At 43.3% G+C, this 25943-nt stretch overlaps 1 protein-coding gene across 9 annotated transcripts in view; it reads right to left on the reverse strand.

Moving 5' to 3' along the window:
- The window catches only part of myocd (myocardin), a 303397-nt gene that overhangs the window by 34487 nt on the left and 242967 nt on the right, over positions 1-25943 (reverse strand). For 8 of the 9 annotated variants that reach the window (XR_011936178.1, XR_011936177.1, XM_072483120.1 and 5 more), the window contains exons 7-9: positions 15237-15368; positions 8778-9034; positions 4203-4356 (exon numbers count right to left, since the gene is read on the reverse strand). Coding sequence is in view for 7 of the 9 variants with exons in the window: in XM_072483120.1 (XP_072339221.1) it covers positions 4203-4356; positions 8778-9034; positions 15237-15368 (543 nt within the window). In the remaining 2 variants the exon portion in view is untranslated. The remainder of the gene's footprint in view (positions 1-4202; positions 4357-8777; positions 9035-15236; positions 15369-25943) is intronic. The other variant, XM_072483119.1, reaches the window with a different exon arrangement.

The following is a 25943-nucleotide window of genomic DNA, read 5'->3' on the forward strand; positions in this document are numbered from 1 at the left end:
CTGGAAATTGGACAGACTAAATTAGGGGCAACTTTACGTCAGCAATCTTATTTGGAAAGCATCACCCCAATAGCAATTAGTCATGGCCGAGTTTCACAAAAAGACGCAATGGTTTCAAAGATAGAAACAGAGCAACTATGAAGTTTAATTGGGCAACTGAACTGGTTAGCTAGACAGACTAGACCGGACGTGAGTTTTGATGTCTTAGACTGGAGTACAAAAATGAATGATCCCAAAGTGGAAGACATAATAAGAGCAAATAAAGCGTTGGCCAAACTAAAAATGCAGGACTGTGTTTTGAAGTTCCCGGTGTTAAGTGACCTTAAGCACTTGAAACTCATAGTTTATAGTGATGCGTCCTACGCAAATTTATGTGAAGGGGTTTCAAGCGCAGGAGGTTTTATAATTTTCCTTTTGGGGAACAATGGTAAATGTTGCCCACTTGTGTGGGAAACAAAGAAAATAAGGAGAGTGGTAAAAAGCACTTTGGCTGCTGAGACGTTAAGCCATGTAGAGGCGATGGATATGGCTTTTTATATAAGTATGATATTGACAGAAATTTGGGGATTAGGGGATTTGGGTAATATACCTATTGACTGTCACATTGACAATAAATCCCTGTGGGAAAATGTGCACTCTACAAAAAGTGTCAATGAAAAGAGGTTACGGATAGAGATCGCAGGTTTGAAGCAGATGTTGGACAGAGGGGAAATAACAAAAATTAAATGGGTCGACAGGAGCTATCAACTGTCAGACTGTTTTACGAAAAGAGGGGCGAGTTCACAGAAACTTTTGGATATTGTTAATGAAGGGCGCTTGTTTCTGTGACTTTTTTTTTCTTTCTCGTCCAAACAAAAAAAAAAAGGGGGGGGGGGGACATCATGTGTGTGTCTTTGAGTTTCTTGAAATTTTGTTTTCACCCAATTATTTTTTCTCTCCAAGGAAGGGGAGACTGTTAAGTAATGGGTTAACGGACATTGCAATTAGTTGTCTCATTTATGTTAAGTATCCATTAATTGACACTGATATGTAAAGGGACTTCAGGTGGCCTCTGTTAGGTGGTGTGTTAAGAGTTTTGTGCAGAGGCTGTGGAAGTGAAATAAATGGTGTTTGGTGAAAAGGAACAAGAACTTTAGACTCTTAATTTCACAGCAACTAAAATGTCTAACACCGCAGAGACAAATAAGAGAGATAACTAAATATCTTTTTTTGCAGTGAGAATTCTCAACTTCTTTGAAAATATTATGGAAACTCTGGGTGGGATTTTCCCACCCTTCCTGCTGATGGGACTCCTCTTCTGCTGAAGGTGACCCCTCCCCACTGTGGTGAGTTCCTCGCCAGCAGAACAGGCAAGCCGCGAAAAGCGGCGCAGACATCAGCGGGACCGGAAAATCCCTCCGACTGACAACGGCGAGCCTCCTCTGCCACCGGAAAACACGCTGCAGAGAGGCCAGAAAACCCCAACCATTAATGCTCACTAGAATGGTCTGATAGAGCCTCCTTTTAATGACTCGAAAGAATTAGGTTGGTCCTGGATTCAGATAAATAACTATACACAAAATCTACTTGCTTTACTCATATTTCAATCAATCAAAATGCCTTTTTCCCTTTCTGAAGGGCATCTTTAGTAGGACACTCAGGTTTTGCTTTGCAGTTGTCCATTATCATTGAAGTTGGGGTTATCGATAAAATTTATACTTATTACTTTTTACAAATCGTAATTATATGATTATGTGGCTGGAGACCTAGAACCAGGGAACAGTCTCAGAATAAGGGGCAGGCCATTTAGGACTGAGATTAGGAGGAATTGCTTCACTGAGTGGGTGGTAATTCTTTGGAATTCTCTACCTCAGTGGGCTGTGAGTATGTTCAAAAGATTGCTACATATTGAAAATATCAAGGGAAACAGGAACCGTGTAGCAAAATGGTGTTGAAGTGGAAGATCAGCCATGAACATATGGAAAGGTGGAGCAGGTTCGAGGGGCAGATTGGCCTACTCCTGCTCCTATTTGTTCTGTTTATGAAGGTGATATACTACACAAAATTCACCACAGAAGACAGCTGACAACAACTGATTGTTCGAAGAGATGCACTAGATTCTTCAGTAACAAATACACAATGAGCTACACTCGCACTTTGTTTAACATCAGTACAATGACAATTTTAGTTTGTATAGGTAGAGGCCCCAGTTATAGCGTATTTCCAGCATAAATGGAATTGCTATAAAACTAAAAATTCACTTGCAATTATGCTGAGATTCAGTTTGTGTCGGTGACCAACTCTGTCAATGTAATAAACTGCAATTCATTTAAATTAGGCTTTCCGCGTGTGAGGTACAATGTGTGCGTTGGACCTGAGGCTGTATTAAAGATGTCAATCGGCACTAATTTGTCTTTTGGGAGCACCGCGGCTGTTGGGAATCTTTCAGACTCTGAATTTTGTTCATGTTTTTTCAATTGTGTGAGACATGTATCGTTGGAGAGATGTGGTTACATGGTTCCCCTAATATTTCAGTAACTGAATGCAATGCCTGGAGTATAAACGAGCCATCAGAATCAGAGATCCAGGATTGAAACTTGGACAACAGAGTGGGCCTTGTCAGTTTATTCACAGAGCAATTTTTCGGTACTGTGTCGTTTAGATTAGGTTGCAGTCCAGAGGTGCTAATGTGCAGTGAAATGTGGGACCTGCAGAGGGAGCTCTCAGAAAATATGCAGTTCAGTCCAATCAGTTCAGTTCTAAGTTGCACATTGTACGTTAAAGGATTAATTAATAAGGTGCTAACAGTTGTTTTAATTGTGTCCACCAGGTTTGTCCGGATTTATTTTCAAGTCAGTGCTGCAAACAATTTACTATTGGATGGAAATGGTTGCCTGAGTAATGTGGAGATGCCTTGTTTACTTTTGTGTGATATGCCAGCAAAAACTTTATAATCTATCCATTAAGCACACTTATCAAGGCAGCTCACTGTTCGTTGTGGGCCAAGAGTAACTTTGGCAGCATGGCAGCAAATGCCAAGATTGTCAGATAGGTATAGACAAAAACATAACTGAAACAGCTCATATTAATCAAGTGGTGTCACTAGGTTATGCTATTCCTGTTCCCATTTTGCTCTAGCTTCACCGAGAAACACAAATACTGATAAGCTGGGCCAGTTAACCAGCTATATAGTTGCTGCAACCACATGATTGATATCTGAGATGATGCACGCAATGACACGTGAAGCACCTGCAACATGCAGTGATATACCCTTTAAACCCTTTGGTACAACAGCAGTTTAGCTCATACCGTTCATTTGTGGAAGCCTGCCAAAACAGAGCTGGTTAGAAATTGAGCAAGACTACCCCAGTACTCTACCTGTCCATATAATCCTGTCCTTGTACATGGGCATAAAATGCATTATATAATATATATTAGAATATATATAACATATAGTGAATCCTTTGTGGCATTGATTATAGTTAATTAGAGGAATCAGTTTGGCTTTTAGCTGCACTTACCACTTGGAGGAACATCTTTTGGTGAAGCAAGGAAAACAAAATGGTATAAACACAGGATAGGCACTAATCGATCAAATAAAGTAGTTAGGAGGCACCGCTTTATGGAGAGAGTGCTGTGAATTCGGTAGTTTCTGCCAAATGGAGTGTTTGAAACAAATGTCATTGACACATTAAAGGAGGGGCTTAAAGGGACAAAACTGCATCTTAGCAGCAGAATAATAAACAATGTATTGCCTGGCATACTGGTCCTTATCAAACAATATAACCTGTGAATTCCTGTGGGATTTCTCATTGCTTAAGGGAGAAAAATAAAAAATACATTGAGAATCGCCATGCAGAGAAAGAAAAGCAAACATGCATCCGGATTCTCAAATTCTTAGCTGTAGTGCTGCGAGTGACAAACTGTTGGAGCATCTTAACTATGCCGCTTCCACTTTGCCTTGCACACAAAATCACTCTCAATTCACTGGCCCTGAAATTCTGCAAGGTTCTCCCAATGTCCTGATGTTACTGTGACAGGGAATTGGCGCAACGCCAAGCAAAATGGTGCAAACGGCCATGTCTAGATGTTAACATTTTTTTTTAGTTCTCCCACTGCCCGGCGCGGGCTCGGAGAATCCCAGCCAATATATTTGAAATACATGTAGATTTTTTAATTACATGCTACCTATAAGTGAACATTGCATATGGGGTGGAACGTACCTTTAAGTCATCCAGATTGGACGGAAGAGGCCCCAGTTTCAAAAGCGAGCCAGTGGTTTGACCGGATATCGAGGACTTCACTGGTGACAGATTGCCGCTCGGGACGGTAGTGTTTGAAGTGCAAGTGCTTCTGGAAAGCTGCTCACCAGACTGGCTGTAAAAGACATAAACATTCAAGTAATCATAATTTTTTTTTTCATTCTAATGATGTTACAGTGGTTATGTTACTGCGCTAGTAATCCAGTGACCTAGGGTGGGATTCCGTCTGGTGGGATCCTTTGGTCCTCCCGCGGCGACCCGCTGCTGCGGGTTCCTTGCGGAGTGCGCGAACAACGGGAAACCCGTTGACAGCAGTGGGACGGCAAGATCCCACCGCCAGCCAATTGGGGGCTGCCTCGGTTGTCACAAAACATCCCGCCTGTAGACTAATGATCCAGAGGGTTGAATTCAAATCCCATCACTGCAGCTGCGGAATCTAAATTCAGTTCATAAAAACAATTTGCAGTAAAAGTTATCAGAAATAGTGACCATGGGACGATTATCCTTCGCCCCAAAATTCTGGTTCATTAATGTCCTTACTCAGCCTGGCCTCCATGTGACCCCGGGTCCACAGTCATGCAGGTGAATCTAAACTGCCTTGTAAAATAGCCGAACAAGCCACTCAAATTTTATTCAAGGTGGCACGGCTCGCTACCATTTTCTGTAGTGTATTTAAAGTTGGGCAAACAACTCCCACATCCCACGAATGAATTGCAAAACAAAATGTCATTGTTAATCAAGGGTCACATTTGAACCATTAACCTGTCGGGTATCCAAGTGCGAGAGAATGTACGCGTGGAATTTTAATCACGTGACTTGCACCCACGCTCCAGCCATTAGTCGGCCAACACATCCATCACTGCCTTCCTCCGACAATTGGAAAGAAAGAAGACTCTTTACCCAATTGGAGGATGCTCAACTGTCAGCCAAATAGCTTTCCCCCTTCCCGACCATTTCCAATATTTTTATAGCTGGTAAATATTTTTTTTAAATGATTTTTTTAACGCCCCGATGGTTTTTTTCCAGGATTGCACAGAAATGTCCTGGAGATTGATCTTCAATTCCCGGAAACAACCAGGACAATATTGGAGGGTTGGCAAGATGCTGCAGTGCATCTTGTAGACAGTACACTCTGCTACAGTTACGTGGGGGAGGGCGTGAAATCTGAAATATAATAAACAGAAAATTCTGGAAACCTCAGTAGGTCAGGCAGCATCAGTGGAAAGTGAAACCGAGTTACTATATCAAATCATTGATCTTTCATCAGAACCTGTTACAAACGCTGCCGGATCTGCTGAGCATACACTTGGTCAGCTTCAATTTTTGGGAGGAATTTGAATCAGATGGAAGTTATGTCCTGATTTCTTTTGATGGTATTGAACAATTAAAATGGGATGATCCTGTTTAGAGCCGTATGCATGAGTGGGATAAATATAGACATTTCTTTTGTGGTAATTGCGCCAAGCTGCAGCCTGTCCTGCTCTGACCAAACAATAACATTTCTATGGGGGCGATTTACCGACCACATCCCCACGGAGCAGGACGCAGCTGGTAGATCCCGGGAGAGGCCTCCAACGTGACCGCGTGAGATGTCGCAACCTGGATCCCGCCCACAATGGGAGGGAATTCTACCGCTTAAGTGAATTTAAAAACTCACTTAATTCTGCCGAGACCAGATTGATTCTTCAAGGCCTGAAAAACAAACAGAGTGCCGTCAGCGAGGGGGTTGGTTCCCGGCGCTGCCCAGAACGGACTCTGTTTTTTTCCCGGTTGTGGTGATACACCACTGTACCTCCCTACCATTGTACATAGTATATAATAGTTGTGCGTAACGTGGCCCTGTAATACTGTGTATTGTACTGTAACTCTGCAGAGGTTCGGTCACTGGTAGGTAACCCGACCTGGCCACGGAGAGCTCCGCCTTAGCCACTCCCCCGGGAGTCAGTATAAGAACCTCTTCTGGGACAGGCCCCATTCTGTCTGGGGTCGTCTGTGTCGGGTAAGCCTCCCATGTAGTATATTAAAGCCGGAGTTAAAGTCTCACATGTCTTTGTGGTTCTTGACGCTTCGCGCATCACCGGTTCGATTGCGTCCTATATTATTTTCATAGGATACGCTCGATCAATTATTCTGAATTTAAAATGGAGCACAGGTAGCGACTCTCTGAAAATAATTCTCTCGTCCTTAAATGTGAGAAACAAAACAGTACACAAATCTGTCCAGAAATCGTCAAGCGTTTTCAGAAGAAGTGGCCAATGCTCAGTGTGCTCAGTGCCGTGGCACAAGCATGTTGGCAAGACAGCTGCCCTCAGCGTCTTGATTGCAGGGGATGCCGTGCCGCTTTTGGTCTCGACACTATCTGATTGGCTTGTGATTCGGTGGGCCTATCTGAAAAGAGCCAACATGGGATTCTCACTGGCAGTCCAGCCAAGGGGTGAGACCCCAGATGTTTCAACAAGAGTTAGCCTTCACATGTTTACAGGTTAACTGATTGTGATGATTTGTGAAATGTGCTTTGTGAAACACTCGCAGTCTCACTTGCAGGCTGGACACCATCCATTTATTTGATATGCAAATAAGGTGTGAAAATCAAATCAGACCCATACAAGACTGGAGGTGTCATTCTACCTACCTGAAAGTTATGACTGATGAATAAAATATATATATATGCACTTCTCACCTCTGAGAGGACTACTTTGTTCTTGGTTTCAAAAGATTGTACAGTACAAGAGCTGCCAAACTTCCTTAACTTCAAATACATGTTCCACAACATAATAGTGAGATGGGACTCAAGAGAATGAAGATGCCATCATGGTATATTCCTAATTAAAATGTTCTAGAACAGCTTAGACACATTGTGGTAGATTTTCAACTTATTGTACAGGCATGAAACTGTCATAGAATTTATTTCAGGAGCCGGGAATCGATCCTGGGATCTGGAACTGTGAAGCAACTGTGCTACCCACTGTGCTACCGTGCTGTCAGTGCGGATGGTGTTGAAAACCGAGCGCATGTTATAAAAGTTGATCTGCACCGGCTCTTGGAAAGAGCACCCGACTTAAGCCCACGCCTTCACCCCATCCCCGTAACCCAGTAAGCCCACTTAAACTTTTTGGAGACTAAGGGCAATTTATCATGGCCAATCCACCTAACCTGCACATCTTTTGACTATGGGAGGAAACCGGAGCATGCGGAGGAAACTCCGCAGACATGGGGAGAACGTGCAGACTCAGCACAGACAGTGCCCCAAGCTGTGAATCGAACCTGGGACCCAGGAGCTGTGAAGCAACTGTGCTAACCACTGTGCTCCCATGCTGTCAGTGCGGATGATGTTGAAAACCGAGCGCATGTTATAAAAGTTGATCAGATATGCAGTCTTACAACTGAACAGCCTGTTGAGAATCTATTCCATTATTTGTAAAGATTTGCATATTTTACATTTTGTGTATTGCTAATTTTTTGTTGTATTCCTTCATTTGTTGTATTCCTTCTATTTCTGTGTGTGTTGCATATTGTGTAAATGAATGTGACCATTAGTTTTAACCTCAATTATATGGCTTTGTGGCATAGACATTTCCTGTTTTGCAATGGAGAGCAATGTATGATGGGCAGCTCTGGTCCATAATATGACAGGAAAAGAGTAATTGTAAAAGCTGCAATAGGCTGCTTACTGCATCGGAGATGCATGAAGATGCGGGTTTCAGACCATATTGCACTCAAATCCACCAATGGGAACTGAAAAGAAACTGAACTATCACGGCAACAGTGGACAAGATTGTTTCTTAATTTCTTCACAGGAAGCGTACGTTATTGGCACCACCAGCATTTATTCCCCATCCCGAAATACTCTTGAGAAGGTGTGGTGAGCTATTTGAATACAACTGAGTGGCTTACTAGGTCATTTCAGAGGGAAATTAAGAGTCAACCACATTGCTGTGGATCTGCAGTCACATCTAGAGCACAGCAGGTAAGGATAGCAGATTTCCTTCCCTCAAGGACATTATTGAACCAGATGTTTTTTGCATGAAAATCTAATAGATTCATGGTCACTATTAATGACACTAGCTTTTTAAATCCTAGATGCATCCCTTACTGGGATATGAACTTCTGTTTCTCTTAGTAAAAGGTAAGGAAAGGTCACCATAGTCCCTGATGATTATAGACTGCTTTCCCCTTTGAGCGGGAGAGCTGACTGGTGGTGATTTAACCTGACGATCACCACACCTCAGGCAAGGGGCAAGGTTGAGATGGTGGGCCCTCATGAGTAGCCTCTCTTGGTAGTTCGGTAACATACCACTTTGCTACTGTACAAGTCACAATGAGACTATTCTCATTAACATTCCCTTGATGAACTACCCCTTCTGTCAAAGTACAGAATATTAGACATGGAAGCATCGTAGTAGAGTCAGGTCTCATCCTCAACAGACATCCACAAATATGTCCCTTTCTGCAAAAATCACTGGATGGTGATCAGGATAGAGGAGACAGCAGCCCAAAAAACATGCGCTGATTTTCTTTCCAAATTAGTCTACTCACTTTAGGGATGTGGGGAGAATGTTCTGATAGTTGTAATGATGGTGCTGATGATGCTGTTGTTGACTTAATATCTGCAGCTGGAGGAAGAGCTGTTGCTGCTGGAGTAGCCGGGCATAGGCAGAATCCATTGGCGGTGGAGACTTCTCTGGTTTTTGATCTGGTGGAATGTATTGGTGATACTTCAGTTTCTTCACCTTTGGTTTTGTGTCCTTTGGCTTCTTGTGGCGCTGGCTTTTTCCATCTGAAGATGGTTTTGTCTAATTTTAATCGATAGATAAAAAGGAATATTTAAACTCATTTTAATCATTGGACCATGTAAATAGGCAAATTCAAGTATCAACCAATTGCCCTTGCTGGTATATTTGCAGATTATTGCAAAAGAATATTTAGAATCATAGAATTCCTACAGCGCAGAAGGAGGCCATTCATCCCATCAAGTTTGCGCCGGCCCTCTGAAAGAACACGTGACCTACGATCACCCACCCCCTATCCCTGTAATCCCACCTAACCTGTATGTCTTTGAACACTAAGGCACAATTTAGCATGATTAATCCACCTAATCTGCACATCTTTGTCTGTGGGAGGAAACCGGAGCACCCAGAGGAAACCCACACAGACGCAAGGAGAACATGCAAACTTCACACAGTTACCCAAGATTGGAATAGAACCCAGGTCCCTGGTGCTGTGAGGCAGCAGTGCTAACCACTGTGCCACCCAAACTATGGTAAGATTTGTCGGTTGATGTGGGAATCCAAGTTGATGTTTGCTGCAGCCATCACTTAAGTTTGCTATTTTAAAGCGATAGCACATGCTGCGGCGCATGATAGTAGAGCAAACCTTGTGGATGTGACGCTAATACATTTTAGACTGTGAACCAGTGGTTTGGACTAAGTAGGATGTCTCAAGAAGTGGTGTATCTGAGCCAAAGGAATCTCATTAGTATATCTATAACTACGCATTCCCACTATAAGTTTAGCAACGGTGCAATGCTGGTCTGTTAACACTGAAGCTAAACTTGTATAGTGAAAACCAGGTTTCAAGGCCCAAATCCATTCCAAAATGAAACAGAGTACGTCGCATTCATCAGACAATCTGTAGCCTGACAAGCTAAAAGCTTGGTATCGTCAACCTCTCATTTACCACATAATTTCTACAGCGCGTTTCATCCCAGGCGGTACCCTGACCCCTCATGTAAGTTCCTGAATACCTTCAATACAGATTCCTGATTTTTAAAAAAACAAATCCTATTTTCTTTTGGACAAAGCATTGCAAAAGTCATTTTGATTTTTAAACAGCTTCTCTTTGCCAGTATGGGCTATGCGCAGATGTAATTTGTGATAATTTTTGAAATGAAAGGAATTTAGCTCAATTGAAAACCAAAAAAATTAAACCCTCAATTCTGATAAATTGGCCTTGACAATGCAGTAACATGGTAGTTATAACCATAGTCAAAAACCATTACAGAGGGATTGAGTGGAATGAAATAACAGAGGAGTGCCAACCCCGCAGGAGGTTCTAAAGAATAAAAAAAAATCTGGTTATTATGAATACATTTGAATCTGTTCTTCAGCATTCCAACCCCAGCATGCAAAAGAATCCTCAAAGAATCAAAAAATGGCATCAGAGGCAACTTTCAAAGCACAGCATCCTCAATCATTTTACAACACGTTGAGTACATACAGAGCAGCCAATAATAGTCAGCTATGATACATGAAAGTTCTGTCAGGAGGAATATGATAACACAGTCACATTATTGTTTGGAAAACAAGATTTCACATATTTCTATCGTCATCTGATGATAAATGCTTTACAACTAAACTGCTAAATTTCATATCAATTGAAAGACCTTTGTTGAATATTTCAGTTCAATAATGCAGTTGAATGCAAGGCATTATACATCTTTTTGCACGCACAGTCCATTATTATATAGTTACGTGGCATTTACAGCATAAAAACAGGACATTTGACCCAGCAAATCAATGCCAGTATATCTGCTCCACATACAATTCCTTCCACCATTCTTCATCCAACCATATTAGCATAACCTTTATTTCCTTTTGCCCTCATGTGTTTATCTAGCTTTCGCTTAAAAACACATACACTAGTTACCTCAACTACAGATAATCCTTGGACTTGTGACACAATTGGTTTTTGAAACGGTGTTGCAAGTTGAAACATTACAAGTTGGAACCGGTTTTCCCATACGAACAATGTTATAAATGAGGGTTTCGTTCCTGAGCCTAGACGTGATATTCTATTTTAACTGATTAGTGAAAAGTGTGTGACATCTTGCTTCTGTATAATTGCCTTACAGTAGTGTATTTCCCCTGATATAATAGTGCCTACATTTTCAAAACCACTTCCATACTATATCTGAGAAATAATTTGCTTTTACTGAGGTTGCGAAAGGTGGAACTTAAAGGAACATAACAATTGATAAAGTGGCATTGTAAAGTCGAAACCAGTGTTGTAAAGTCGAAACAGAGTGTCAATTTATAAACGTTATAAGTGCTGTTCATTGTAACTCAGATGTCGCAAAATCAAGGACTGCCTGTACTCCGTGACTGCGAATTCTACATTCTAATCACTGGTTAGTCAAGTTTCTCCTGAATTCCCGACCGGATTGATTAGTGATTATCATTTAATTATTATCCCTAGATGTGGTCTCCACCATAAATGGAAACATTTTCTCCCTGCCTACCTGATCAAACATGTTCATAATCCGAACAAGCTCTATCAGATCACCCTTAATCTTCTCTTTTCTGGAACCAAACTCTATTTTCTTCTGGTCCTAGCATTGCAAAAATATTTTTGCAATGCTATTCTTGCGGCTGCTGATGTCATCCCCGCGCATACGCGGGGAGGGGGTCTCTTCCGCGTCGACCATGGTGAAGGCTGTGGCCTAGGTGGAGGGAAAAGAGTGCCCCCACGGCACAGGCCCGCCCGCGGATCGGTGGGCCAGGCCACCGTGGGGGAACCCCCCGGGATCAGATCGCCCCGCGCCCCAGGACCCCGGAGCCCGCCCGCGCCGCCTAGTCCCGCGGTGGTTTGATTCTCGCTGGCGGGACAGGCATTCCAGCAGCGGGACTTCGGGCCAGAGAATCGCCGGGTGGTGCCCGCCGGCCGGCGCGACGCGATTCCCGCCCCAGACAAATATCCGGTGCCGGAGAATTCGGCAACCGGCGGAGGTGGGATTCACGCCAGCCCCCGGCGATTCTCCGACCCGGCGGGGAGTCGGAGAATCCCGCCCAAGGTAGTTGTAACCAGGCTCAAAAACCTTGTGAAGGGATTTTGTGGAATGATGTCACAAATGAATGCCAATCTTTTGTAATAGTTGTCACCTCTCATTTAAAAAAAAATTATGCCAGTAAATATTATTTACACTTTTTCCAAATCCCCGCAAGATCTTTTTTAATATGGAGGCCAGCACTGTTTGCAGTACTCCAAGAGTGGGCTAACCAAGATTCTACATAACTTTACAAGCCCCTATGTTCCTCTACTCTGTTTAAACAATTACTTTCCAAGGAGTATATAGCCTAGTTACTCTTCCTCACAAAATGCACCAACCTACACTTATCCATATTGAAGTTCATTGCCCAATTATGTATTAAGTTTGTTAATGGCTGTGTTTCCTTGGTGATGTTCTCTGTATTAGCTATGTTCAACCAATTGCCATCTGCAAATTTTGAAATTGCATTTCCAATCCATGAGTCCAAATTGTTTCTGTAAATGAGGAGAAACATAGTGGTATCAGCACCATACCTTGTGGAAATTCTGATGTTTTGCCAGTCTGAATATCTACCCTTAAACCCTACTCTCTATCTTCTGTTTTGCTGTCAATAGCTCTGCATTCTGCTACTTGCCATTTGACTCAGGTTCTATCCTTAGTTATGAGTCGACTACACAGGGTGCGATTTCATGAAAAAAAAGGAGTCCCATTTGGGGTGTGTTTAGTGTGGTGTTTCTCATTGCTTGCAGCGCTGAGAACAGCCCCACTATTAAACGGGACTCTATATTCTTTTTCGGCGAGGAAGGCCCCTCTGAGTCTGCACTTCCCCTCATTTCCTGCACAGCAGAGCTCGGCTCGCCAGCACCGATCTCTCAGCCCCCCACTCCAATGTGAGGCCCGGACTCACCCAACTTACCGATCAGGGGGTCCTCAAACCACTCTCACTCATTTCATAAGGGCAGGATACCCCTGGGCCCAATCCCAGCATGGGCAAGATGCCACCTGGGCACCTTGGCACTGCCAGCCTGGCAGTGCCATCTGGGCACCCTGGCAGTACCAGGGTGGCACTGCCAGAGTGACAAGGTGGCAGTGCCAAGGTGCCTAGGTGGCATCAGCAGTGTCAGGGTACCCCAGGCCTGGGAACTAACGGCCTTGCCTGGGAGACGTTGCCTGGGCGCCGTTCAGCGCCGGTCCACACAACGTGGACCTATGTGGTGATTGCTGTTGCCAAGATAGAGGCCTTTAAAACTGTGAATGATTTTGGTTGAATGGAGGGATCATCATAATATGACAGTCACCAAGGAATCCAATGGGGAACTTGGAAGAATTTTTTTTCCCACAAAGAGTGCTGAGAATATGAAATATTCAACCACAGGGATTCGTTGAAGTCAACAGTAGAGACGCATTTAAGAATAAGTAAAACAGGCAGTTAGGGGAGAGGATTACAGTGGTAGGTGCAGATGAAGAAAGATTGGAGAAGAGTCCAGTGCAGCATGGATGGGTAGGTTGAATAGCCTGTTTCTGTTCTCTATACCCTATACGATCCTCTATATCCTGTGTAATCCTATCTAGATGTTCCCCCTTCTTACCTGTTCATATTTTCCACATATTACATTTATTTAATATAAATTTAAAGTACCCAATTCATTTGTTTTTCCAATTAAGGGGTAATTTAGTTTGGCCAATCCATCTACCCTGCACATCTTTTTAGGTTGTAGGGTCGAAATCCGCGCAAACATGGGGAGAATGTGCAAACTCCACGTGGACAGTGAAGTGACCCAGAGCCGGCATTGAACCTGGGACCACGGCGCTGAGAGGCCGCAGTGCTAACCACTGTGCTGCCTCAAATATATTTCTACATTTCCCAGAAGAGCTCCTTCTTTTGTTGGCTTTTTTATGTGTTGGGTAAGGAAGGGGTCCTGCATACATTGCAAAATTTCTATTCACTGTACTCCTTTTGCCACCCCGACTTGGCAATTTACTAAACAGTTTGTTTCAGATTATTCTGCCCTTATGTTCTGGATTGTTATACACTGCATTTTTCTAAGCCCCATTTACTATTCATGGGAAAAACCTATCTCGTAAAGGTTTTTGGAAAACAAGAAGTGATGCCGGATTAAATCATGTTATTTGACTGCCTAACATGCTATTCAGATGGTATCTACAGTGCGAGGTTTTGCACTGGAGTAAATCAAACTGGGATTATGCTTGATCAGGACCTGGCAGTGCTATATGCCAATCACCCCTCACCCCCACCAACAACATTTATTAACCTGCTTTAAGATTCCTGGGTGTTCAGAGGAGCACTATCAAACAAAATTTGACACTGACATGAGGGAATCTTAGGACGGACAGAGGGAGGCTTTAATGAACACCTTAGAGAGACTGGCTGGGAGCTGAAGAGGTGCAGAGGTTTTGTGAGGGAATCCCAGAGCTTAGGGTCCATGCAGCTGAAGATGCATCGATGGAGCAATTAAAATCGGGGATGTTCAAGAGGCACAAATTGGAGGAACATTGAAGGTTATAGGAAATAGGGAGTGGTGAGGCCGCAGAAATATTTAAAAACAAGGAGGAAATCTTTAAAATCCAGGTGGTGCCAGAAGCCAATGTTGGTCAATGATCACAGTGGCGATGGGTGAATGGGACTCGATGTAAGTTAGGATACGGGCAGAAGGGGTTTGGATGACCTCAAGATTATGGAGGATGGAAGATGAAATGTCACACTGAAGAATATTGCAACAGTCAATCCTGGATAATGGTTTCAGCAGCATATCAATCTATCCAATACTAGCTTCATATCAAAATGGGAGCCAGGCCTCGGACTGTATAATCGGTATATTTTGCGCAAAAGCTTGGGTCTGACTGAAGGTGAATCCCATCTTTGATCGCTCGGAAACGCTCAGGAAACCAAAAGTCTGAACTGGCAGGGTCAGAAATTTGCAGCACTAGTAACCCATAGCAGACCTTGTGACACCAGAACCAGATGGCAAAAACTGTTAAAACTTTTAACACTCGTCTGGAGGGGAGGGAAAACATCTTCTTAATTATATTTAAAAATAAAAAATGTAATCTTTGACATGAACCTGTCTTTTACGTTTTTCTCCAATTAATCTATGATAACAACATTTTTCTTTCGGTTTCCCATTGAAGTGTCTCAATAGAACATGTTTAATAGCTCCCTCAGTTGATGTTTGACGATGAATCTCATTACAAATCCAATTCAAGCTTACTTTCACTATAGCTGGCACTGGTATTGGTGTGGTAATCTGCCCATTCAGCTGGTTTTGGCTTCCTGGCTGGTTGATCTGGTTATTAGATGTAGGCCTGTTTAGGTCACACTGCCGGGAGAGGTGAGGCAGATACTGTGAAAACAATGAAAAAAGTTAGTCGGCTGTGTCCATTGAATCCATAGAATCCCTACAGTGCAGAAGGAGGCCAGCCGGCCATTGAGTCTATGCCGACCCTTTAAAAGAGCATCCTACCCAGGCCCACTCCCCCGTCTTATCCCCATAACCCCAGCTAACCTGCACATCTTTGGGCATTAAGAAGAAATTTTAGCATGGCCAATCTATCTTCTGTATTATTCCTCCAATTTTATATTTGACTCCACTCTCCTGGTAGTTCACATAACCCCTCACCATCAGGAAAAGTGAGCACACAGGCTCAGGGGCTATCGGTAACACATCTTTTTAGACAAATGTGCTCTGATGAATCAAGTTAACAGATGTATGGGTTTATTGGCAATGTCGGTAACAACTTGATATGTTTCTATCTACAGAATGGACTTAGTGGCACAATGGTAATGTCACTGGGCTAGTAATCCAGAGGCCCAGGATAATTCGCCAGGGACACGAGTTCAAATGGCAGCTGGTGGCGTTTAAATTCAATTAATAAATCTGGATTATCAAAGCTAGTCTCAGTAATGGTGACCGTGAAACTGTCATCGATTGTCGTAAAAATGTTCACTAATGTCCGTTAGGGAAGGTAATCCCCTGTCCTTACCTGACCTGATCTACCTGTAGGCTCCAGGCCCACATCAATGTGGTTCACTCTTGCCTGCTCTCCGATATGGCCTAGCAAGCCACTCAGTTCAAGGGCAATTAGAAATGGACAACAATTGCTGGTGATGGACACATCCCATGAAAGAATAAAAATGGGGCACGAAACTGCCATAATTTTTATTTAATACAACCAAGACTGAAACAGTGATGGCTGAATTAATCCTTGCTATCTAATTATTGAATGTCAAAAAGACAAATTTTCCCTTTAACTATCTGTTGCCTCTTCTTGTTTACTGGCATTTCCCACCATTACGGTGAATGCTACAAACGTCTCAATAGCCAGCATCACTTGTGCAGCAAGCCTGCTGTTAAAATACGTGCTTTGCAACAAGTCAACATGGCTTCTTATTCATTTGCCAACAAGATAAAGCATTCCTGCTGTTGCAAGATATTCAGACAGGCTGTCTAGTGCGGACAGCAGAGCTCAAATCTCAATAGAGTTTGGAATTAAAAACCGAGGAGCCAAATTTGCATTGATATAGCACCTTACATGACAGCAGGATATTCCAAAGTACTTTACAGCTTACAAAACAATTATGAAAGGTCAAGTCCTAAAGTTAAGTTTTCAAAATTCCAGTTGTTTGTGATTGAGCTGGCAACTGACCTCTTGTCAAATTAAGACAGCACTTGCAGCTGAACAATTAAATCTGTAATAATTATTAAAGAAAGTGATGCAAATTAACGCAAAAATGGGACTTTTTACAATTTGGACTTAAATTGAGAATTTGATATGATTTCCATAGAGACAGATAACTGGAAGTTTGAATTTCTTTTTAAAAGGTAAAGGGGTGAATTCTCCACTGGTGGGATTCTCCGCTTCGTCGACAGCGCAACCCTGCCCCCAGGTTTCCCGGCGGCGTGGGTTGGCCACAATGGGGAATCCCATTGGCTTGCGGCAAGAACGGACAATCCCGCTGCTGGCGACAATACGCCACCGAGGACTACGTGGCTGGGGAAGCGGAGAATTCACCCCCAAAAGCTGAACAATGAGACAGCGAGATTTCACATTTTAAGACATTTACTGCAACAAATAGACTAAACACCATATTGGTAGGCAATTTGCAACCTTGATCTTTTCTTTTTCCAATCTGGAAACATTGAACTCCAGAGCTGTCTTTCACAGTGTGAGTTTTATTGATACCTCTCCCTCTAGCGAAACTAAGCAAACCTTTAAGCCTTGTTTTAGCTCCTCATGAATTTGGTCTTTACAACCCGAGTGTGAGATTCCACCCACATTCCTGTATGGCGGACCACAGTAATCGTTGGCCTCTTTTTGCTCTCTCCCTCTCACCTGGACCCAGGCAGACTAAATATGTTTCTGAATTTTCAGGGATATCTTCCTCTAGTAAACTTATTTTCATGACATCATTACTTGCATAGACATGGGGCAGGATTCTCCGCCCCGCCACGCCACTTTCTGCCCCGACCCGCCGGCAGGATTCTCCGCTACGCCGGCCGGTCAATGGGGCTTCCCATTGTGGGGCAGCTCCACGCCATGGGGAAACCCCCGGGCGCCGACAAAACAAAGAATCCCGTCCCTTGTATCCAGAAATGCTGATTAACCAGCTTTGAGAGTCCAACTCTCATCTTGGAACTAAATGCGCGGTTTCAAGTATATCTGTTTATGAACTGACTTTCTCAACACTTTTCTAGGACTTTGGAGATTCCCAGTCTATCCACTGTTAGAACACAGGCTTTGACCATTGTCTCCAAGTGCAAACACCTTGTATCTTTTTCCAGTAAAACAATACGAGCCCCTTTTAAACTCTTACAACCTAATCACTCAGGCTTGTTGTCAGGCAGACTTACAGGTCACATGACCCCTTCATTCTACCTTAAATTAAACACATTCCCAAAACACAACAATCTTACAAACTTCATGATTGAAATAATTTGCATGTGTATACTCAAGTATACTCTGAATTCTGGGTGTACACACAAACATGCACATATACATCAACTATAAAAGCAAAGGCATCTGGGTGACATCCTCTGTTCCTGCTGATGGCCCCCCCCCCCCCCCCCCCGAACTTCAGGTCTCGCCTCCTTCTGTGGGTTCAATTGGAAACCGCATTGACAGCGGCGGAACCAGAAGATTTCGGTGTCAGCTAATGGTGGGCCGTCTCCCACCATCGAGAAACACGCTGCAGGAAGACCAGAGGATCTCACCCATCGACGCACATGTACCTGTCAGATTTATATGGACAAACAACCTGCCTATGAAGAATTGCTGTTATTTATTTTTTTTAAAAGCTCAGTTGTCTAGCACAGCCCTATTAAAGACCATGTGGAAGATTTCTTTTTATAAAACCTGAACACAGCTTCATTGGTAATGTTGCACATGCGTTTTTTCCCCCAACAGATTACTCAGGGAGACATGAAATGGTCTTTTATTTTTCATCCAATTCAGTTTTCTATTCATGCTTTAATCTCATTTAGTATTCATTTCTTTTTTGACCTGTTCATTGTTTCTGACACTCATTCTTCCACCTATCTTTTTTGCCCAACTCACTGTGCAGAGGGAAGGGGACAGTGTTAGCACCAAAAGGGGCTGGAGAAGGCTAGAAGCTATGGACAGATCAGAAATGTCAACACTGGTTGACTTCTGAAGACTTTAAAAAAAGCAATCCTTCCAAAAAACCTCCTGCCAAACCTTCCTGATGTGCTGGGACTTCTAAAGAAGTAATCCCTGCATACAAACTTCAAACATGTTTTCACTGCAACATTTTTAAGATAACTTATGTTGTCAGAATTGGGACGCAAAATCTCTTGAGAGATCCAAGCAGCAAAGGGCTGGAGAGTTGCGACATTGATGAGTTGTCCAGTGATCCACCTCTAAGGCCTGTAACCATACAACTGGAGGGGGCTGTAAATTCCTGGCAGCTATGTTGTGACGTCCAATGGTCACTTCCAGCTGAAAACATTTTGCAACAAAACTGTGAGCAGCAATTGGTCTTTTGACCTTGCAAATATTTTGAAAATGGTCTTCCATTTGCCAAACTAAGACAAAGCACGTGTAATTGGACTATTCAGCTAACCATCAGATCAGATGGCTTCACTTAAATGTTCAGACACGTGAAACCAATAATAGTTTATCAGTCTCATGCCACAAGCTACAATTGTTGGCACACTGACAATCGTGCCTGGAAAATCAGCATGCCCACTGCCAGGTAACCAGATATCGGTATGAGGAGCCAAAGCTGGAGCCAAGAAACTGTCGTTTTCAGTTCAACAATCATTCAACAAACAACACAGGACACCATAATGATCATTGCTCCCACCTGTGGAGTAATATTAATTTACCAAATATAAAGATAGCCGAGACAACATCATAGGCAGAGTTGCTAATGGTCAAACTCCATTGAATAGATATTTTACACATGCCTTGTCAAACATCTAGGCATCCAAGTTTCTGGGTCCGTATGTATCTATATTTTGTGTCCGTATGTATCTGCTGGGAAAGTTATATTTGTGTACTGCAGATGAATGTAATATTTGTACATGTAATGCACCAAGGTGAACAGACATTTAAACGGTTCGTCAAAATGTCTGTCCCACCTGCACCGATTCCTACAACAGGCAGGTCTGGAAAATTTACCCCTGTAGTCTTAATCTATGCATGCTCTACAGAGATTTGCTGACACAATAATACTCTACACGAATGCTTTCTACAGTCAACTAAGAAGAACAGATAATGTTATGGTCTTGTCAAAAATAGCATTTCAATGATAACAAAGATTTCAGAGGTTAGGGAAGCTCCTGAACACTATGAATTAGCGAACAATAGCATTTTTAACCCATCATCTTGGATAACTTGTAACAATCAAATCTCACAAGGTCACAATGTAAAATATTCCTCGACAAAACATTTTAATGGTAGTTTATGGTTGCACATGTGCACCAATGATAAAGATTCAGAACTTGTAAGTAAAATAATGCAAGTTCACAGAGCAAGGAATTAGTGTGCAAAAATCCTTGGCAATTTGTGGCAAGGAAAATGTTCCCTTTGAACTGTGAATCAGTACAAATTGCTGTTCCCCATTAGCCTTTCAAAAATCACACCTCGCCATCAACCTCTCCATGTGCATGATAACCCTCACAAGGCCCATGGGGTATACTGATGGATTGCCCCAAAGGACTCACAGAATACGAGCTTCCACACCAGTGGGCAGAGGTCCGTCCAGCTGGGGCTCATTACTTAGCCCTTTAAATACCGGCTCGAACCAGGACTCTCGCTAGTCCCTGACTGGGACCTTATTGTTGAACACTGCATTAGGGGCCTTAACCTTTAAGTTTATAATAAACGTTCGGAAACGTTCTTTCCCGGGTCTCCTCAATCTTTATAATGTGCTTCCAGTAATCAATGCATTGACACTGTTGAAATTGATTAAATTCACTGCAGAAAGTTAGGATACTTGATGTTGTAAGGATCCTTTTAATGACTGCTTTTACTGCTGTGCCATTCAAACTCAGTAGCCCAAATAGAGAACAACTGAAATTGTGAAGTCTCATTCCTTAAATAATTTCTGGAGTCTCATGCAATTTAAAATTAAATTTATGTTTTGTACTTTTCCTTTTCACTGTTTTATAATTCAGCTTTATTTTCTTCTCTGTACTTCTCTTTTTGTATCTATTTTCCTGCTAATTCATCTGAACTCTTTGTCTGTTATTCCTTTGTTTATTTCTCTATCATTAAAAATTGGTTAAAGAAATAGACAGTAGGCCCGGTTGTTCATCAAGACCTCAGGTTCCCTGCGACCTTGTACTTCCAGCAATGTGCACTGCAAAAAGGGTGAGCTTTTGGATAAATAGGAAATATCTAACAAACAGGGTTGGGCCAGATGCTTCACTCCACCAAATTCGGGGCCTATATCTAAACGTTTAACAGAGAAATATTAAACCCTTCCAGAATCTCATATTATCAGTAAGGAGTCTTACAACACCAGGTTAAAGGCCAACAGGCTTATTTGGAATCACTAGCTTTCGTTGCGTAGCTCCTTCATCGGGTCATCCTTCACCTGATGAAGCAGCTACGCTACGAAAGTTTGTGATTCCAAATAAACCTGTTGGACTTCAAGCCGGTGTTGTAAAACTTCTTGCTGTGCCCACCCTAGTCCAATGCCGACATCTCCACATCATGACTCATTATCAAGAAAGCTTAAAGCTATGCATTATTCATGCTTTTTAAAATTTTCCATCAACACCTGTCTAAACTCTGCAAGGTTTAAAACACAACCAATTTACGGAAGTTCCATCGGCCGTCTTCACCAATCAGCTGCTGAGATGCTGCAGGAGACTGGGGGCATGTACAAGGAAAATGACGTAAATATATGTTTTCTACCATTTCCCCTTGAGCTATCCTAGATGCTGGGTGGTCTTCTCTGGAACTTCAGGTCTCGCCTCCTTCTGATTCACCATGTGTTCCCTCCTACACAGTTGGATCTATCCTGCAATAAGGTCCTTGGCCCTTCACCTATAACTGAGTCGTTGAAAGAACGATCCGAAAAGTGAGTTTTGGCAGGCTTCTCAAAGATTTTCTACAGATCAGAAGATAAATACAAATATGTACATTCCTAATTTATCCAGAAATACACTAAATTCCTACAATTCCACTGTCTAATCATTTCTTAAATAATTCTCAGGTTTATCACTTCTTTTAATGTGAATTCCATTCCATGGGTGAAATCTTCCCAAAATTTGTCTGGGTGTCAGGTTCTGACTGAAAACTGGCGAGTATCTCTCAAGCGACACAGCCGTGGTTTCATTCTAGATTTTCTGGCACTCTGTTCAGAGAGAATCTGGGGTCACGGTCTGCGTGTCACTCTGGCGGCGACGGCCTGATAGAGCCAGCAAGGCTGGCACCACAGTGACTGGAGTGGCATGTTTAAAGGGTACGCCGATCTGTGATGGAAATAATCTTCCCCCCCACCCCCTGGCCCCCACAAGTATCGAGGCGTCCCCTCCCTGCACCAGCATCAGGGTGAATGCCCCAACCCTGCACAAGCATTCGGGAGACCTCTCCAACCGCCCCCCCACAAAGTGGCATGGCGCATGCCTTTCACAAAGGCATTGGACCCACCCCCTCTCTACAAGCATCGGCGGACTAACCCCCCCCCCCACTCCCCAACCACACAAAGGGGAATCCTCTATGGGTCTCCAATTACTGCCATCCTGGCACTCCCACCCCAAGGGGCAACATCAAGGTGCTAGCATGTCTCTCACCACTGGGGGGCTATTCCGACTTGTGCGCCCCAGGCGGGTTCATCATGATTGGTTTTTGTTTTTGAAAAAAAGCAATTGATTCCCACTGGCGTGACGTCACACGGGCTGGGTGGGAAGATAGGTTGAGGGCGAGAAGGGACGTTGAGGGCGGACGTAGTGGTGCCAAACCTGCTAATTATATTCAAACATCTGCTAATATATGGTAAGTGAGCTCACACCCTTCCTGGGCGTCAACCTGAGTGCGTCATCGGAGGGGGATGGGGAAGATCATGAACTGAAATCTCGCCAGTGCAAATACGAATTTCAGCCTCTCGCGAGATTTGAGCCCACAGTTATTCAGTGCTAAATTTGACTTTCATTTATAACGATTGTGGGCGGAATTCTCCGGCCTGCCAGCCGCATGTTTCTTGGTGGCGCGCTGTTCACCAGCGGCGTGATTCTCACTTCCTGCCGCTGTCAATAGGAGTTCCCATTGAAGTCACCGCACGCTGCCGGGAAACCCACGAGCAGAGATACACTGCCGGCAGAAGCAGAGAATCCCACCACCAGCGAACTGCCAGAGAATTCCAGCCAGTTACAGGAGAGTGAAAAACGAGGTGGATAAAAAGTAAGAACGGGAAATTTAGTTTAAAATTTTTACAAAACCCGAGAAACAATTTATGACTTGAAGGAGGGAGATTTCACAGTTATTGCCTTTCCGGGTCAGAGAGATTGAATGGCATTGCAGGAACATATATCCAATCATTAAGAGTGTCCGCACACTGTTAATTATCGGCCTTAACTTGCTCCAGGAAATTTCATTCAAGGGAAATTAATCTCAATGACAATTAGGAATGAACAATAAATGCTGGCCTAGCTATTCGAACAGTGAAAATGTAACCATTCCTTGAAACACAAAGGGAATTAATAGTGAGATGCCATCTTTGCGAGGTTAATGGCGGAGCAGCACAAAATTGGGCTATTCTCACAATTTAGTTTGGAATAACTGTCCATATTTACCTCCTCATACTGTGTTGTGTTCTATATGTCTCTATAAGGTTCTGTTTCAGCTGGCTCCATTTATGCCCAAACGTCTCTCAAACTTTCTCAGATCTCAGCCACCTCAGATCAATGTTGTGCAACTTCTACAAACTATCTACATGGTTCGAATACTTCTCTTTCTCCTTCTGATAATCAGATCTGACCAAGATACTAATTTTTTGGGAAATGTTTTTATTGTAATTTTTAACCATTTTTATACAAAGCATACAACAGCGCAGACCGACCAAGCAGTAAGAACCAATCCCTTCCTCTTACAACACTATAACCTTTCCATTAACGCCCACCGCCCAGCCCTAACAATTAACAGTGGCCAATTCTTTAAAATACATTATAACCAGCTGCCATCTACGGTAAAACCATTCCACCGGCACTTTTACGGTATTCTTGACCTTCTCGAGGTGCAAAAACTCCATCAAGTCACCCAGCCACTCCAAGGTGCTTGGCGGTGTTAGTCGACATCCAGCCCAAGAGGATCCGCCCCCTTTCCACAAGTGGTGCAAGGGCCAGGATGTCAGCTCTTGACCCCGTCTGGAGCTCTGGCACAACCAAAACCCCAAAACTGCCACCAGTGGGCAAGTCTCCAAACAAATGCCCAGGATTGCCGACATAGTATCAAAAAAGGACCTCCAGAAGCTCACCAGCTTTGAGCACGATCAGAACATGTGCGTATGGTGAGCTGGCCCCCTTGAACACCGAAAACATCTATCATCCACTCCACCCCATCGAAAAACCAACTCATTCTAGCCTTCGCGAGGTTTGCTCAAAACACTCCCTTTAGCTGGATGAGACTCAGCCTCGCACAAAACGAGATTGTGTTCACCCTCCTCGGTGCCTCACTCCAAACCTAATCCAAGACTGCAAGAAGATATGGGTGATGCAAAAATAGTCATCTTATATAGAAATCAATGGGGATCATAGTGACTGTAACAATTACCTAGTCATCTCCTTGTTTAGTATTGTTCGGAAGGTCTTTGCTTGCATTGCTCTGACCAGATTTCAGACCCTGGCATTACACATCTACTGAACCTCAATGCGACTTCAGAGCTGGCAGATTGACAATAGACATGATTTTCTCACTTTGGCAATTACAGAAGTGTCATAAACAGCGCAGGTAGCTCGACATTGCCTTCAAAGACTCCACCAAGGCCTTCAAGCATGTCAACAGAGATGATGGGTGCAACACGCCGCATGTTTCATGGTGGCCGAGACCAGCGCAGGGATCCTCTGGACCCACTGTTGTCATTCCCATTGAATGTTCTCCTCGTCACCGGGTAAACTGTGGCTGGTCCCACTGGCTTGAACGACCGGAAACATCTGGCAAATTTCTTCAAACCAATGTGGCAAATATGCTGCCCACCTGCGCATCATTGAGTCTTTCCATGTCAGTTACAATGGAGTATCATCAGAGGCTTTCAAAAGCAGCAGTGGGGTAAAGTAGGGGTGCGCCCTGGCGCCAACCCCTGTTGGCATATTTTTCACCGTGCTGATATTTATGTTTGCTTTTGACCCCTCAAATGAGGGTGTCTATCTGCATGCTAAAGCTGATGGCAAGTTCAACTTCGGTGGGATATTCGTGTCCCACTGAGGTCAACCACCCCGATAGTGGAGTCCCTGGCGGCAGGGCCGGCAAACCACAAAAAATATCCACTGACTCAGCAGGTGGTCAATCTGCCAGCTCTTCCGCCGGGGGAAAACCCACTGTGGGGTGCTGGGGTGTGGGGGAGCGGTGGGGAGGGACAGAAAAGAGGGGAAAAACAGTAAAATGGGCAAAGAGGAAAACTGGTCTGAACTTGTATATTTTAAAATGGAACACCAGTAACATGGCGAAATAAGACTACTGGTCCGAACTGTTTTTTACTTCTGGGTGCTTTCCTCACTATTTTATCCACTTCCAACTCGTGTACATACTCTGATGACCAGCTTGTAAGACTTTGCTGTAAAATGCCTGAATTCTATGAATTTCTGTTCAAGTGCAAAACCAAGACATAACAAATTTTATAAAGTGACAAAACAAACAGAATTTACAGTACAGTCAATAGAGACCCCTTTATTCTCCCTCATTTGACATTATTATTCTGAATTCTGGTGCCCAGGATTCTTAAAAACAAACTAATAAATCTCTAAGAGATGCTGCACACATTAAAAGAAATAAAATTTCTATAAACTGTAACACACCATTATGCTCAGCTCCTCTCCAAGTGGTTGAGTTGGGACTGGGAACACAACATGGAGGTGGTTATAGGGAGCAATCTCACATGGCACCGCTGTGGGTTTTTTGTTACTGGTGTGGTCGGTAATATGTGCTACTCAAACCTTGGTTAGTGATGAGGTGTTCTGAATCCCGATGAAGAAGATTCAAACTCTTCCAGTAGTAACAAAAGGTTTATTGAGTAACTACAACAATATTTACATGAGTTCTCTACTTTAACTTTGATACTAGTGATAAGGTTAACAAGATCTAACTATACGTAACTCCACTGGCCATCTAAACTAGTCTGCTGTTGCTTTGATCACAGTGCACCCAAGAGAGAGAGAGAGAGAGCCCCAATGTGGCTGCCTTTTATACCCCTGTTGCTCCGGCCCTCTAGTGATCATGTGGTGCTACTGATGACA

Source organism: Scyliorhinus torazame, chromosome 18 (genome assembly GCF_047496885.1).
Source record: "Scyliorhinus torazame isolate Kashiwa2021f chromosome 18, sScyTor2.1, whole genome shotgun sequence".
Classification (NCBI taxonomy): domain Eukaryota; kingdom Metazoa; phylum Chordata; class Chondrichthyes; order Carcharhiniformes; family Scyliorhinidae; genus Scyliorhinus; species Scyliorhinus torazame.